The 17,504-nt window shown below is 39.9% G+C and overlaps 1 protein-coding gene across 1 annotated transcript; it reads left to right on the top strand.

Moving 5' to 3' along the window:
• Positions 1-7,784: 7,784 nt before the first annotated feature.
• On the top strand, positions 7,785-17,447 carry nfe2l3 (nfe2 like bZIP transcription factor 3). Its single transcript, XM_047384402.1, has 5 exons — positions 7,785-8,664; positions 12,371-12,451; positions 14,166-14,264; positions 14,356-14,830; positions 14,921-17,447. Exons 1-5 carry the CDS (start codon positions 8,176-8,178, stop codon positions 15,676-15,678), a joined length of 1,902 nt encoding a protein of 633 aa, XP_047240358.1. The 5' UTR covers positions 7,785-8,175; the 3' UTR covers positions 15,679-17,447.
• Positions 17,448-17,504: the final 57 nt, after the last annotated feature.

The following is a 17,504-nucleotide window of genomic DNA, read 5'->3' as shown; positions in this document are numbered from 1 at the left end:
AAGTCCATCGGTGACGCTTTCATGAGGCGAAACGTAGATGTTACATGCTGTCAAGGATCACTTTCTTTCTATTTCTATTTAAAACAGTTTTGAAGGTTTAAGATTGGTAAAGATAGTAGCTATAATTGGCAGTTGTGTATTCCCCCCCCCCACCCACTAATTGACACATGTGTTGAAAGAATGCCAGTTGCATGCGATTTAATGTTACAGTACAGTAATGGAGGAGTAGTGTAGCAGCCGACTGCCAGAGAGGACCAAAGTCAGGTTTGTTTGGCGTATTTTACTGACAATGCCCAGTTCACAGCAGTTTGTGTTGAACTACACTCGTGAGTCAACAATTTTTTAATTAAATTTTTTTTTATTTTTTTTTATTAAACAAACAGTGGTTGGAAATTATCAGTCCAATTTACGATGATGTACCCTATAAATCCTGTCCACGGTAATTTATTTCCAACTGACTGTGGATTTCCACCGTTATTCACTGTGTAGGCTAGTGTGTTTTATATCTCTTTGTGCTTTTGAAAATCAGTGTTTTATCCATTTGCTGTTTGGGATTAATGAAGTATTTTGTCAACTGAATTGAATAGAATTTAGTCCAGCTGCTCTCGCTCTCTAGTTAAAGTAGTGCCAAATGTGTCCTCCCATCACTGTTTTTCAAAAAGATAACATATTTCAAATTTCTTTCTTTTTACACCAGTATTGTCAGCTTTTATGTATTATGTTTTCACTTTGTCTGACTGTGATGATTTGATTTTCGTGTCTTACCTTGTAATTGAATTAAGTTGAAGTATAAAACATTACCTACCAACACTTATGTGTCCATTAAGGCATTTGTTACAATCTTACTTCAGCGCTCCACTCTTCCACCCCCAAAATAAGGTAAAAAAAAAAAAAAAAATCTGTTCAGCAATTACCAAAATGTGACAGCAGGGGTCGCAGTGGATCACTAACAAATCAAACAGCCGGATGCACCGCATTTCTATAGCAATTTCATTTACATTTTGCAAATTGAATCTTGTCATGTAATGTCGTTATTTGATTTTTCTTGTTGTATTTGTGGTTCAGATATTTCAACATCACCAGCATGAATTATAATGTAAAAATGTCACAAATAAAACACAATTTCTGAACTATATAGTAATTATTATGCAAACGAAACTGTCTTTCTTTGTCAAAGTGCTAAATTCCTAAAAAAATAAAATGAAATCCCCTTTCAAACAAATTAACAAAATAATGCATACAGTGAAACAAGCCCTTTATAATGGTAAATAGTCTTAAAGATCCAGTACTTTATTGGCCCTGGGAATTTTGACAAAAAGTGAAACAAAATATGTTTTTTTTTTATTTACAATAATTTGCATAAATGTATTACAAATACCTAGATCCAATAAAATAAACAACAAAAAAATGCAGCATGTTATGGAAGCCAATATTTTTCAAGTGTGCTATCACTATATTTCCGTACTACTTCCTGTCGTCCTCGTCGAGGCTATTCATACCACAAGCCTGAAGAGGCCTTGGATAACAGTGTCTGCAAATGTTTTTCTGTCCAAAGACCCTGACTGTATCAAGTACTGCTTTATCAACTCTCCTCTTACTGCCTAAATGTCATTGGTCCTTTTTTAACGTTAATGGTTGATGTTTGATTTGTTCGCAACAATCAGAGGGACGGACGGACTTCAGATAAAGGAGTTTGAAAAACAAACGAGACAGAGACTGAAAAGAATAGCACTTTTTATGCATTGTTTATTCTTAGTGTCACTGTATATGCCCTTGATTAAGAATCTTGAGAAATAACTGTACTCCAGTCTATACAAAGGTCTTACTAAGAAAAATTGTGGATAAATTAAACTTGACATCGGCATTAGGGCTTCTACCTAGGATAACTTCCAACTACCACTAAAGTTTCGGTGAACTTTGTCCTTGATTACACAAAACTCAAAACTCTGCTAGACACATGGAAACTATATTTTCAAAACATTCACTGATGCTATCCGATATGGATGGTGGACATTAGAGTCCATCCTTGTTCAAAAATATTGAGAACTACACTATGCTCTCTGTACACAGTCTAATAATCCAAACTTAATAAAGATTTGACGTCTAAAGACTATTTTATGTCTTTAACCTATTTCAATTTTCAGTAATGCGTGCAGTCAAGAAAATCCTAGAAAAATATTGACACCATAAACATTTTTCATTTTTATGATTTTCACTCAAAATAGCACTGTGTGGATTTAAAAAGATCCCCAATTTTCCTCATATGGTCTAGCAAAATAAACCACAACAAAATACTAACAAGTTGTAATTACTTTGTTTCACGATTTTAAGACCAAGAAAAGTCTTTCTGTAAACGCTGGTTAAGATTCTTATTCATCCAGGACATGACAATCCTTAGTGCTTAAACAGAAGGCAACTGACATCAAAAAGTCTTTTTCAGTTCTGAACAAGCAGTTACATAAAAAGGCAGTAAAAATATACAATTAAGTGGAATAAACTATATCCAGGAATTTAAGATTGGTATTAAAACACATTTTTAAGCATACAGCTGCAAGCCAAAATGTAAACAAAGCAGTAAGAGTCAATATTTATTTTATGTGAGCATAACATCATTTAAAGCCAACATCATGTCAAGGCATTCTGCAAGACTGACTGGTCAGTTCAGATTCAACTATATATAATCCAGTTTGGTCTAAATTTAATTCAAATCAATGTATCATTGAGATACAATCAAATCATAAACTATGATTCAAATCCAATTACATACAGTTCATTTCTTTCCTAATACACAATAAAATCAATTTCAGCTCATTTAATGTCAAATTGTCTAAAGAAGTCCAGCTTTAATTAAATTCTTGACTTTGCAGCAATCCCTCATCCTGAACCATCACACAGAAGCACTGAGTCAGGACGTTAATGGCACCAGTCGCTATTTCAATAACTTTGTCTGGGAAAGATGCCCAGCTAAGCACAGAAACACTGGGTCAGGTGCACCATCTATGGAAAGTTAAAAAAAAAAGAAAAATAAAGAGATACACTGCCTGACCAAAAAAAAAGGCACCACCTGTATTTAACTAAGCAAATAGGTACGAGCCTCTCTTTGGATAATTACTGCATGGATAATTACTGCATGGACGATTAGGGTTCAGCTGTCAACAAGTTATTTAACCCCAACTGGTGCAATGAATTGCTTCTCATTTCTTAAACAACCATGTCGAAAGACACATCCTGTGGTCGTAGAAAAGATGTCAGTCTGTTTCAGAAGGGTCAAATCATTGGCATGCATCAAGCAGAGAAAACATCTAAGGAGATTGCAGAAGCTACCAAAATTGGGTTAAGAACTGTCCAACGCATTATTAAAAACTGGAAGGATAGTGGGAACACATCGTCTTCGAGGAAGAAATGTGGCCAGAAAATAATCCTGAATGATTGATCGGGCATCACTTAAACATTTGGTGAAATCAAATCAAAGAAAAACAACAGTAGAACTCCAGTTTACAGGTCCTTCTCAAAATATTAGCATATTGTGATAAAGTTCATTATTTTCCATAATGTCATGATGAAAATTTAACATTCATATATTTTAGATTCATTGCACACTAACTGAAATATTTCAGGTCTTTTATTGTCTTAATACGGATGATTGTGGCGTACAGCTCATGAAAACCCAAAATTCCTATCTCACAAAATTAGCATATTTCATCCGACCAAAAAAAGAAAAGTGTTTTTAATACAAAAAACGTCAACCTTCAAATAATCATGTACAGTTATGCACTCAATACTTGGTCGGGAATCCTTTGGCAGAAATGACTGCTTCAATGCGGCGTGGCATGGAGGCAATCAGCCTGTGGCACTGCTGAGGTCTTATGGAGACCCAGGATGCTTCGATAGCGGCCTTTAGCTCATCCAGAGTGTTGGGTCTTGAGTCTCTCAATGTTCTCTTCACAATATCCCACAGATTCTCTATGGGGTTCAGGTCAGGAGAGTTGGCAGGCCAATTGAGCACAGTGATACCATGGTCAGTAAACCATTTACCAGTGGTTTTGGCACTGTGAGCAGGTGCCAGGTCGTGCTGAAAAATAAAATGTTCATCTCCATAAAGCTTTTCAGCAGATGGAAGCATGAAGTGCTCCAAAATCTCCTGATAGCTAGCTGCATTGACCCTGCCCTTGATAAAACACAGTGGACCAACACCAGCAGCTGACACGGCACCCCAGACCATCACTGACTGTGGGTACTTGACACTGGACTTCTGGCATTTTGGCATTTCCTTCTCCACAGTCTTCCTCCAGACTCTGGCACCTTGATTTCTGAATGACATGCAGAATTTGCTTTCATCCGAAAAAAGTACTTTGGACCACTGAGCAACAGTCCAGTGCTGCTTCTCTGTAGCCCAGGACTGGTGAATGCGGCACCTGTAGCCCATTTCCTGCACACGCCTGTGCACGGTGGCTCTGGATGTTTCTACTCCAGACTCAGTCCACTGCTTCCGCAGGTCCCCCAAGGTCTGGAATCGGCCCTTCTCCACAATCTTCCTCAGGGTCCGGTCACCTCTTCTCGTTGTGCAGCGTTTTCTGCCACACTTTTTCCTTCCCACAGACTTCCCACTGAGGTGCCTTGATACAGCACTCTGGGAACAGCCTATTCGTTCAGAAATTTCTTTCTGTGTCTTACCCTCTTGCTTGAGGGTGTCAATAGTGGCCTTCTGGACAGCAGTCAGGTCGGCAGTCTTACCCATGATTGGGGTTTTGAGTGATGAACCAGGCTGGGAGTTTTAAAGGCCTCAGGAATCTTTTGCAGGTGTTTAGAGTTAACTCGTTGATTCAGATGATTAGGTTCATAGCTCGTTTAGAGACCCTTTTAATGATATGCTAATTTTGTGAGATAGGAATTTGGGTTTTCATGAGCTGTATGCCAAAATCATCCGTATTAAGACAATAAAAGACCTGAAATATTTCAGTTAGTGTGCAATGAATCTAAAATATATGAATGTTAAATTTTCATCATTACATTATGGAAAATAATTAACTTTATCACAATATGCTAATATTTTGAGAAGGACCTGTATGTTTAATAGTGAAAGTAAGAACATTTCCAGATGCACATTGTGAAGGGAACTCAAGGGATTGGGACTGAACAGCTGTGTAGCCTTAAGAAAACCACTAATCTGTGAGGCTAACTGGGAAAAAAGGCTTCAGTTTGCTAGAGAGCATAAAGATTGGACTCTGGAGCAATGGAAAAAGGTCATAAGGTCTGATGAGTCCAGATTTATCCTGTCCCAGAGTGATGGGTGCATCAGGGTAAGAAGAGAGGAGGGTGAAGCGATGCACCCATCATGCCTAGTGCCTACTGTACAAGTCTGTGCGGTCAGTGCTATGATCTGGGGTTGCTGCAGTTGCTCAGGTCTGGGTTGAGCAACAGTATGTGTTCAAAGAATGAGGTCAGCTGACTACCTGAATATACTGAATAACCAGGTTATTCCATCAATGGACTCTTCCTTCCCTGATGGCGCGGGCATATTCCAAGATGAAAATGCCAGGATTCATCGGGCTCGAATTGTGAAAGAGTGGAGCATGAGACATCATTCTCACACATGGATTGGCCTCCACAGAGTCTAGACCTTAACCCCATTGAGAATCTTTGGGATTTTCTGGAGAAGGCTTTGCGCAGCGGTCAGACTCTACCATCATCAATGCAAGATCTTGGTGAAAAATTAATGCAACGCCTGGTGGAAATAAATCTAGTGACATTACAGAAGCTTATCGAAACAATGCCTCAGCGAATGTTTACCATAATCAAAGCCAAAGGCGGTCCAACAAAATATTAGAGTGTGTGACCTTTTTTTTTTTTTTTGGTGGTGACTTTTTTTTGGCCAGGCAGTGTAACATACACAGTAAGTGGCAGCAATACCTTAGTCAAAGGCTTTGTCCAGAAAAGCGACAAGGAAACAAAAGCACTGCCCCAGGACTACTTTCTATGGAAGAGACATATAAAGAGTAAAGTTAATAACTCCATCAGTGGCTTTGAAGAGAAACATAGGTAAATACAGCAGAACTGGGTTGGGAGTCCTCTTTACAGCAGTAAAATCTAAAGAAAGGACACATAGGTCATGGCAGTGATATCCTTGCCATTGACTCCATCCAGGAAAACAACACAGCTAAACACAGAAGTAAAATGCCAGGTGTACTTTCCATGGAAAAGAAAAATAACTCAAGTGCACAAATTCATGGCAGCAATAGATTTGTCAATGTCTCATACAGAAGGACACACAACAAAACATGGAAGTGCTGTGACAGGGACACCTTCAATAAAAAGAAACAGAGAGCAAGCACAAAAATAATATCTACAATAACGGCAATGCAATAAATGATTTATTAAAGATTATATAGACCACATTTTGTAAATAACTTCATTGGGCTGAAATGAAACAAACTGTTTCACTTCTATTATTAGTTTAGGATTATTTTGTGCCAACATCCTTCTCTCATTGATAGTTTGCTGATATAAAGATCATGCAAATTTGGTTTTAATGTTAGAAATCTATTTGGCAACATGACACTAAAATATTGCTCTTTTTTAATGTTTTTAGTATATTATCAAACAAGCTGTTTAAACCAGCTTCATGCCATGTAACACGTCAGTCAGTCATTTTCTACCACTTCTTCCATAGTGGGTCGCGGGGAAGCTGGTGTCTATCTCCAGCAGTCTATGGGCAAGAGGCAGGGTACACCCTGGACAGGTCGCCAGTCCATCGCAGGGCAACACATATACAACCATGCACACACTCATTCATACACCTAAGGGTGATTTAGAGAGACCAATTAACCTAACAGACATGTCTTTGGACTGTGGGAGGAAGCTGGAGTACCTGGAGAGAACCCACGCATGCACGGGGAGAACATGCAAACTCCATGCATAAAGACCCCCAGTTGGGAGTCTTCCCAGGACTTTCTTGCTGCAAGGCAGCAGTGCTACCAGCTGTGCTACTGTGCAGCCCCATGTAACACGTTTTATAAGAAAATGCATGAGTGAAAAAAAAAAAAAAACTTAATAGTGCCATATTATTATACAGAGTACTGTAAAAAAAAAACAACAACAAAAAACTCTTTACTTCTTTACAGATTGCTTTTCTTTTTGCTTTTTGTCACACTTAAATGAACACTTTTACATATGTACTTACTTCTCACATAGGGCTAGGTTAGTTTAAACATTTATTTTATCTTAATAGGTAAAATAGTTATTTGAAAACTGCTTTCTATATTGACTCAGGTTATATTTGTGCGTGTTAAAGTTTAATTGAGGAGTTAAAACATAGTTTGTTTAAGTAATCTGTAAGGGGGCATATACCCTTGCACAGCACTGTAGTATAGGACATTTATTGCTTTAGTCAAACTTTGTAAAGGAATTCTGTTTTCATTTATGTTTTAAGTGTTCTGTCAGTTTATGGAGGTGCATAACTGGGAGTCTGAAATAGGTCAAAAAGGTAGGTCAAAGCACAAATGTATGGGAAATTACAAAATCCTCATTTGAATCCCTGAGTATCAATGCAGTAATGAATCTTAGCACTTTAACTTATTAAAAGCTAATTTGTATATTATCAAAGTCAGAGTTTGCCCCGCTTTGTTAATAATCTAAATAACCTGGATGATAATAGATTCAGTTTGCTCTGCTTCAAGTAGACAACTTTTCCTTGCTCTAATTGGCCAGAATTTATGGACAGTTGGATTGACCAATTACTGTCTGCTATGGCTAAAGCTCTCGTCCAATCGGCGTGTAGCTATGCAAATTACGAAAAGAGTTGCAGGAGTTTATTGTGACAGCATTGGAGCTATTTACATGTTTCATTTTCACTTTAGTCCAAACCAATTAGATACTGTGATAGTTTGGACTTGTCCGGAAGAAACGTATTCACTGTAACGTATTGAAGGAGTACGCGTGTAGTATGTCATGTTAATGACGTTTCTTTTAGCCAGTATAAGGCTTGAAGCTAACCGCTAACAGCTAGCTTAGACGAGATCACCGGTACAGGCGGACCTCTTTGTCTGACAGGGGAAGGCGTGCTCTTTTGTTAGCTTTTTCCCTTTTGTCCGCTCGGGAAAGAGGAACTGTCGGGTCAGGATTTCACAGTCACCCGTATTCTGGGATTTTCTTTTTTTTTTTTTTTTTTTTTAGAAAATGCAGAAAAAATACTTTACAGAAGGCCTTATTCAGTTGACAATCTTTCTCAGTTTAGTTGGAGTTCGAGTAGACATCGACAGCTACCTAACCGGCTACTATTCGCCCCTGGCTGAGATTAACTTGGGTCCTAGCTCAGCCTACACTCAGACACCCTTTCACGTTTTAAGAGACACGCTTGACGGATACGGGGTGCATCCAAAATGCCCCGAGCTGGACTATTTCTTCGCCAGCCGTCGCCTGCTTGATGAGGTGAGGACCCTCGGCTCGCCGCGGTTCCACACGCAGCTGAACGCGTGGCTGGTTCACCAAGTTTCATCCACAGGGCCTTCGACCAGCAACAACCCTGACACCAGCGCAGGGCTAGAAAGCACCGAGAATGAAGCTGGAGAGGCCAACGAGCACCTGCCTGTCAGAGGCCAAGACGTACCCTGCCAGCCTAACTCTGAGCTGGCACAGGGGCCTTGTGGTGCTGGAGCCTTCCTGAGTGTGAGTATAATCATGGCTTATTCGGTTGGAGGAAACTGTTACAAATCACCAGCATGATTGAAAAAGGTTGGGTACTTGACAACAAACAAAGGGTGTTAAAGATTATGCTGTGACTAACCAGTGCCACAATAAGGGGAATATCCACCCAGTTGTGCTGTGGTTCATTGTAAACCAGGAAGAAAACAACATAATGTGATAAACCATTGGAATAAGGAAGAACGTTTGTTTGAAACCTGGACACAACTGGGCTGTATGCATATATTTGGGGTGGTTTGTATAATTTCTACTTTCCACCCAATTCTTGTTTTTTTGTTTTTTATTTTAGCTGAAGTTATGTGTTGTATATTTGTTACAGCTTGTAAAGTTTAGTTGTGCTTGTCTAATTTAAGTAAGGGATTTGCAAATAATAAATCCTCCTTGGAAACCTTTCTTATCCATGTAACTGGTCTAGTCTAGTTACACCCTAAAGTAGGTAATATGACATTCAGGCATCAGAAGTATGCAGCAAACTGTCGCCTGCACCTGTCGGTCCTTACTACCTACCTTTTTACCCTTAACCTGAATTTCAGGCCTCTAAATAACTCAACAAAGATAAAAAGGCTTGTTTTTACTTTCCTAATTCACCAATCTGGATTTCTCAAGAGAAATAAAAGAACAGCACTGAAAATGCTTCTTGTAGCCTTCCTATCAGAGCGGACATTAACAATTCATTTTAGGAAAAGTGGTGACGTCACACTGGGTGTGAGAAAGCAGTTTAACACAAATATTTTAAAACCACAAAATATTTACAGAGTTGACATTTTTAAGCTACATTTCATGTTAGCAATTAGCATTACTAAAACAATCACTGTGTGTATGCCAGGAAGATTGTAGTTCCTTAACTTGGAGACTTTCAGAAGCCAGCCAACATTTCCAAACCCAACTTCTTCAATGACAGAACTTTAAAGTTCAATAGGATAAAACAGATCAACTTTCCTCTACGCCATTTAGCCTTCCTGTTTTCTGCTAATGGTATGGCTCTCTTGCATCTTCGACATGTAGTCATCTTCTCTCAGTTACAACCTTCATGCTGAAGAGTGTACAGGTCCTTCTCAAAATATTAGCATATTGTGATAAAGTTAATTATTTTCCATAATGTCATGATGAAAATTTAACATTCATATATTTTAGATTCATTGCACACTAACTGAAATATTTCAGGTCTTTTATTGTCTTAATACGGATAATTTTGGCATACAGCTCATGAAAACCCAAAATTCCTATCTCACAAAATTAGCATATTTCATCCGACCAATAAAATAAAAGTGTTTTTAATACAAAAAACGTCAACCTTCAAATAATCATGTACAGTTATGCACTCAATACTTGGTCGGGAATCCTTTGGCAGAAATGACTGCTTCAATGCGGCGTGGCATGGAGGCAATCAGCCTGTGGCACTGCTGAGGTCTTATGGAGGCCCAGGATGCTTCAATAGCGGCCTTTAGCTCATCCAGAGTGTTGGGTCTTGAGTCTCTCAACGTTCTCTTCACAATATCCCACAGATTCTCTATGGGGTTCAGGTCAGGAGAGTTGGCAGGCCAATTGAGCACAGTGATACCATGGTCAGTAAACCATTTACCAGTGGTTTTGGCACTGTGAGCAGGTGCCAGGTCGTGCTGAAAAATGAAATGTTCATCTCCATAAAGCTTTTCAGCAGATGGAAGCATGAAGTGCTCCAAAATCTCCTGATAGCTAGCTGCATTGACCCTGCCCTTGATAAAACACAGTGGACCAACACCAGCAGCTGACACGGCACCCCAGACCATCACTGACTGTGGGTACTTGACACTGGACTTCTGGCATTTTGGCATTTCCTTCTCCCCAGTCTTCCTCCAGACTCTGGCACCTTGATTTCCGAATGACATGCAGAATTTGCTTTCATCCTAAAAAGTACTTTGGACCACTGAGCAACAGTCCAGTGCTGCTTCTCTGTAGCCCAGGTCAGGCGCTTCTGCCACTGTTTCTGGTTCAAAAGTGGCTTGACCTGGGGAATGCGGCACCTGTAGCCCATTTCCTGCACACGCCTGTGCACGGTGGCTCTGGATGTTTCTACTCCAAACTCAGTCCACTGCTTCCGCAGGTCCCCCAAGGTCTGGAATCGGCCCTTCTCCACAATCTTCCTCAGGGTCCGGTCACCTCTTCTCGTTGTGCAGCGTTTTCTGCCACACTTTTCCTTCCCACAGACTTCCCACTGAGGTGCCTTGATACAGCACTCTGGGAACAGCCTATTCGTTCAGAAATGTCTTTCTGTGTCTTACCCTCTTGCTTGAGGGTGTCAATAGTGGCCTTCTGGACAGCAGTCAGGTCGGCAGTCTTACCCATGATTGGGGTTTTGAGTGATGAACCAGGCTGGGAGTTTTAAAGGCCTCAGGAATCTTTTGCAGGTGTTTAGAGTTAACTCGTTGATTCAGATGATTAGGTTCATAGCTCGTTTAGAGACCCTTTTAATGATATGCTAATTTTGTGAGATAGGAATTGTGGGTTTTCATGAGCTGTATGCCAAAATCATCCGTATTAAGACAATAAAAGACCTGAAATATTTCAGTTAGTGTGCAATGAATCTAAAATATATTAATGTTAAATTTTCATCATGACATTATGGAAAATAATGAACTTTATCACAATATGCTAATATTTTGAGAAGGACCTGTAGTTGCCATTGTGACTTGGTAGTGCTTAATATGAAGTAAAAACAGATCAGATTTTTTTTGTTTTGTTTTTTGTTTCCAAAAGACCGATCACCAGTTAGGGCCAATCAACTGATTTCTTAATGCATCTCATTCATTTTAAAATAAAAACCTCAACCTTTATGTTTAATTCCTCCCCCCATTAACAAAGCTTTCCTCATGCTTCCTAGTAGGACCAGCTGCTAAGTGTTTATGTCCTGGCAACAGTTGATGTCGCAGATTGCGTAGCTGTATCACCTTTCTCAAGACTAAACCACCAGCTGTGGACCTTGAGAGGTGAAGGAGTGAGGATCAGGACCACATCCAGTTTGCTTACAAAAGCAGCAGTCTACACTTGAACATTCTCCCTGCTATATAGTGTTCCCTTCGACATGCATAATGTGGTGTTGATGCGTTTCTGATTTTACCTCCCAAGCTCTTTTAAATTACTTTTTGTTTTCTTTTGTAACTCTTCTGTTTGAGGGAAAGGCTTCAGCTGTGATTTTCAAGTGTTACAATCAGCAAGTGTCTCCATTCGCACATCTGTTTGAAGCCTAAGAAGTGACCGAGTAAAGAGTCTGCAAGTTCAGACAGAGCAGGGCAGAAATAGACGGGCATGGAGAGCGTTTGTGTTTGCTTTTAGCAAGGACGCCAAAATTAAAGCAGTAACCACTATCCTTTTACATCCAATCCTACTGCGCATGAAAAACAGCCGTTGTGTGTGTGTGTGTGTGAGAGAGAGACAGCTGGTCCCCCACATCACTGGAGGTGTGTCGGGTCATCTTGGCTTTTAACTTTTACAACTGCTTATTAATACAGACCTTCACACCGTTATGAGCAAAGTGTTATATAACTCAAGAACTGCGTCATGCTGTGTCTAAGACTAGATCAGTGAACCGGAAATGCTGTGACCTCTGGTGGCTTAATGCAAAATACCAACTGTTGTGAGTCCCAAATTTCACCGTCCTGATCCCTGCATCTCCCTCTGCCCTCTCTACCAGGAGGATGAAGTTAAGATCAAAGAAGAGGAGGAAGCGGTTCCGCTCACTCAGCTGACTGACAGTTCAACACTAGAACACGAGGTATGAAGTATCATTTTTTCAGGGGGGGGAGTTGTGGTTGTGTGAATGATTTCGTTTGCAGTGATTTTTCTTTTTTCTTTAACAAACAACAAAGAACACATCCAAACACAACCTAAGTTGCACCAGAATGCTGCAGAGGAAGTGAAGGCAGGAAAACCAATGAAGAGGTGCTTTTTGAGAAGCTTGCAGTTTACCCAGTTGTTCCAGTTTCTTTTAGTCAGACAAATTAGTGTTTGAGCATGATTCATAAACAGGAGCTACTTGGCCTTTTAACACTTTTGGCAAATGAGCTTCTCCCATTTTTTTCCTAAGAGCACTAATTATGTTTAGAAGGCTTCGTAACATAGGTGTGGGAGTCTGCCCATGCAGGTCCAGTTAGGAAAATAGGTCATATTTTGCTGCTGCTCCTGTGCTTCCTGCCTGACTCATCTGCTCTGAGGAGACTCTAATCACTTCCTGTTAAAATGGCCTGGACGTATGTTCTAAGACTCTGAATCCTGCAGTAGGACATCTGGTGAAGTCATTGGGTGTCTGCAAGCAGCTCTGAAACAGACTTTGTGAGTAAATGCATAAATATATTCAGTAAAGTATTTTCAGCCTACATTAGCCAAAACTGAAATGTAATGATTCAGAATAAAAACGTATCAGCTCAAGAGCACTACTGTAAACCATTTTCAGGAATTGTATAGTACCTCCAAACGTATTGGCTCCCCTGGTAAAGGTGGGCAATTTAAAAGTCCACATTCATTTAAGTACATTTAGATAAAGAATTAATAATTTTTAACATGATCTCAAAAATAGTTCCTAAAGGAAAATAATTAATAATGAAGCATATTTTAATTTGTAATTTGCTTTTGTCAAAATGTCAGGGAACTGCCGGTTAGCAATCTTTTTTGCTGGGGTTTAATTTTATGACCAAGGTGCATCTAAATCACTGTTTAAGAGGTTGTAGATAGGAGGAGCTGCCATCTGAAGAATGCCGGTGACTGTTGATCTTAAGAAGTGAAAACAAAATAGCTACAAGCCTAAACGTGTCCATACCTACAATTATGACAATAATTAAAATGTTGAAAACAACTTGAACTGTGACAAACAAGAGGAGAGACCAAGATGGTAAGGGAAATATAAAAAAAAAAACAGAGGCTCACTATAACACTGTTTTCATGACAAACATTTGATCCTGTCCTCAAACCAACCACTAGTTTCAGAGGCAGACCAGGAAAAATCAATTTCACTCCTTCCATCAAAGATGTAAATGTGCACAGTTTGATAAAACCTGCTCAATAGTTTAACTAGGACAGCACCATTTGGTCAGATGAGACCAAGATTATGTTTTTCTGCCACAAACACTCCCATTGGTGCTGGTGAGTGTGTGGAAAAGAGTGTTTAGTATGATGGAGGATCTGTGATGCCGTGGGCCTGTTTCTTCTCTAAGAGCCCTCTCTCTGTGTGCTTCAACCTTGTGAAATGTTACAGAGGAATAATAAGTGGTGTCTTTTTGGCTAAAAGTTGCTTTTACTAATAAAAGCAGCAGTGTTTTTTATTTTTATTTTATCTAAAAGTTGAATTTTTCAAAATGTTTGCTGTGAAGTTATGCTCCTTTACTGGAAAAATCAGTGTATTTTAAGGAATTTTACAATTATGGCAACAAAACATACCATGTTTGTGGAACAAATTTTTTTCCAGTCTTTCATGTCTGTCTGTTTCCTTTCAGAGTCTGCTTGAAGGCATTACCACGCTGTCTGAGCCGGACCAAGTTCCTCCTGCTACTGATAGCAACTGGAACAATTTGCTCTCTGTTTCGGATCTGGATGTAATTTTTCTGGACTTTCATGAAGACAAACAAGTAAACAGACCGTTTAGAAAAACACTAGTTTAAAATGCATCATGTGCTTTATGTGCAGGTTTTGGACTCTCTTGTTACTGATCGTCTCTTGGAGCTCGACTCGGACATCAGCAGCGCCATCAGCCAGGATGTCAGTTTGCATGACGCCATGGCATCCAGTGTTGGAGCATTTGGTCCAGCATCCGGATCAGCGGAGTCCAGGACGGTCGGTCAACAGCAAAGAACCCTTCTATGGCTGGAATCCACAAACTCCTCGCTCTCTGATTCTTTGCCAGGGATGGCCGTGGGCCTCGCTGCTCTGCCCTTTGCCTCGGTGTGTAATTTAACTGGAAATATGACATCACAGGGCACACTGGGTGACTGTCTGGATGAGGCAGTGTTTGACCAAATCAATCAGCTGGGTTTGGAGGGCCTGGACACAATTGACAATCAGCTAAACTACCTTGAGTGCTTAGACTCTCGAGCCTTTGAGGACTTGGACTCCGACTCAGGACTCTCCTTGGAAAGCAGCTATGGATGTCCAGTGTCTCCAGGTTAATAAAAAAACGTAACAAATGTCTTTAGATTACTAATATGTTGCTAAAATTTGTACCAACACAGTTATTTGCTCTTCTCTCCTTCAGGGTCTTCTGAGATGTCATCATCCTCCAGCTTGTACTGTGAAGAAGAGGGTGGAGCCACAGGCTACAGCAGCGAGGTGGACTTCAAACCATCTAAAGGCATAATAGACCACAGCACAATGTGGCCACCTGTTGACCTGAGTGAGAGTGTGTGGCACGACCACAGCTACTCGTCTCCCCCTCTCAGCAGGTCATCTTTAAGTCTGCCCTGTAAAACCGAGGAGCCAGAGGAGGACACCGGACCCCACCTGGAAGAACGGGAGCTGAGCCGTGACGAGATGCATGCCCGTGCCATGTTCATCCCCTTTTCTGTCCTGCAGATTGTCAACATGCCCGTGGAAGAGTTCATGGAGGTCCTTGACAGCCACAGCTTCTCCCCAGAACAGGTGACTCTCCTGAGGGACATCCGGAGGCGGGGCAAGAACAAACTTGCAGCACAAAACTGCCGCAAGCGTAAGCTGGATGCCATCACGGGGCTCGAGGAGGAAGTGGAGAGGCTGCAAGCTCAGAGGGATAGACTGCTGAGGGAGAAACGGCTTACAGCCAAGACAATGGGTGCTGTGGCCCACCAGTTTAAGCAGCTGACCCGGGACGTCCTGTCTCGACTGAGGGATGCTTCAGGTCGGCCCCTGAACCCTGAGAGGTTCACCCTGCAGTGCGGGGCTAACGGGAGGATTGCAGTTCAGCCTATCAGACAGCCGGCTGTCACCACATCAGCTGGCAAAAAAACAGACAAGAGAAAGAAGGAAAAGAAGCAGTGATGCTCGCTGAGACTTAAGCTTTAGGTTTTTTGGATGTTGCTGAACTTTACTAACCCTGGCTTTGGGGTTTTACTTCCGCAAAAGTTGCAATGGGAGCCTAATTTTTCAGAAGCTGCAGAAACAAGAGACTCGAAACATAAATTAATAAAAAAAACAAATCTTGTACATATGGGGAAAAAAGTAGCTTAAACACTGGACAATTGTTTGCTTATTAAAGATGGGCAAGGCATGCAGGGTTTAAGGGAACAGGTTAGCTGCTGGAAACGGTATCAGTCTCTTTGTGCCTGTTAAGATATGAATTAGGACATTTACTGCCAAGTGTGACAGTTACTGGTTAGAGCAGTTCTTGGTGGTTCTGTTTGCCCTGTACTTGGCCTATTTAGTCACATTGAAGGGTAAAGATTGTATTTATAAATGATTTGATGTTCTTGAACTTGAAGTTCTTATATACATCATGAGACTTTTTTAATAACTTAAAATGTAACTGAAAAGAAAGTTAAAACTCCACCAAATGTTTCTTTCCAACATTTTAGACATCAGAGAAAGGTTAACTTTTTGAGTTGAAATGAAAACATAAAATAGTTTGTGTCTACAATCTTTGTGATGATGTATAACAGACCAATGATTAAAGAGGCCTTAGTGTGATTTTGGTTATTTTGAGGGAAAATGATCCTCAGATGCATGTTTTCCATTAAGAGTTTTAAAGGTTACTGGAACAAATAGAAGTTCTACATCGATTGGTCATGAGCGCACCTAGACTTAATCTCTTCATTTGAAACAATTTATGTTTTGGCATATATTCTACCTTATGCTTCTGTTCATTTTTGGCTAAATTTAAATGGTCTTTTGTTACCTTAAAAAGCCATATCAATGTTGCTCTAAGGTAAAAGAAAATCCAAGAAATTGGTTGAAATCTTATGTATGTTCTTTAAATATTTTGAAAATAGTTCTTAGGGGGATGCACCTATCAAAGTTTTATGGACAACTTTTTGATCTCCAATTTTTGCTAACTTGGACCTGCTGATAACAGAATGTTGCTGATTCAAATTTCTCTTTGACAACTGTAAGAATAGACGACATAAGACGATATTCAAACTACCCCTCTATTGCCATAAATAGTCATCTATTATATCAGGAGCAGAGAAAACTTCACAGAATGTCATTCGCTTTTACAAAAAAAGAGAACAATATTTCAGGATCCACGACAGACATGTTGAAAGCTCAAATGGGTACAATAGATCAATTTTGCTGTACTGCTAAACCTTCCTACTATCTTCTGTAAGTCTTGCTCTCTCTTGCTCCCTGAATGAACTGCAGACATGCCTCAACATTTCACTGAAAACTTCTCCATACAACTTTAATGTAGAAATTGTCCTTTTGTTAATTGATGCTCCACTTGGTCACAATAATCTTACCTGCCTGGTCTTTTCTACAGGCAATAAAATGACCTTTAAATAAGTACGGGACACAACCCTACTTCAATAAATCGATTGGTGAAAGGTTACATGTCCCTAAACAGACCAACTTCATTTGCTTCTTATTATGGGCGTTGCTTTTGAGATTATCAGAGAACTGAGAGGTTACCATTTAATGCATGAAAGATATTCATTCCTGGCAGAAACAAGTTGGAGTGCTTAATGTGATGAATTGTTTTAAATTTAGCTGTTTGTTTCCTTTTTTTTTTTTTTATAAATCGTTTTTCCTGAAATATTTGACTTGAGTGATTGTTGAACATACGTTGATGTGTGATTAAAAGGAAAATAAACCTATTGTGTGATTGTTCTTCGCAAACTCTTTTAAAGAACCACAACAACGATGGCAGATTT

Source organism: Girardinichthys multiradiatus, chromosome 13 (assembly GCF_021462225.1).
Source record: "Girardinichthys multiradiatus isolate DD_20200921_A chromosome 13, DD_fGirMul_XY1, whole genome shotgun sequence".
Taxonomy (NCBI): Eukaryota; Metazoa; Chordata; class Actinopteri; order Cyprinodontiformes; family Goodeidae; genus Girardinichthys; species Girardinichthys multiradiatus.
Note: the sequence above shows the minus strand (reverse complement) of the source record. Positions and strands in the feature narration are given on the sequence as shown.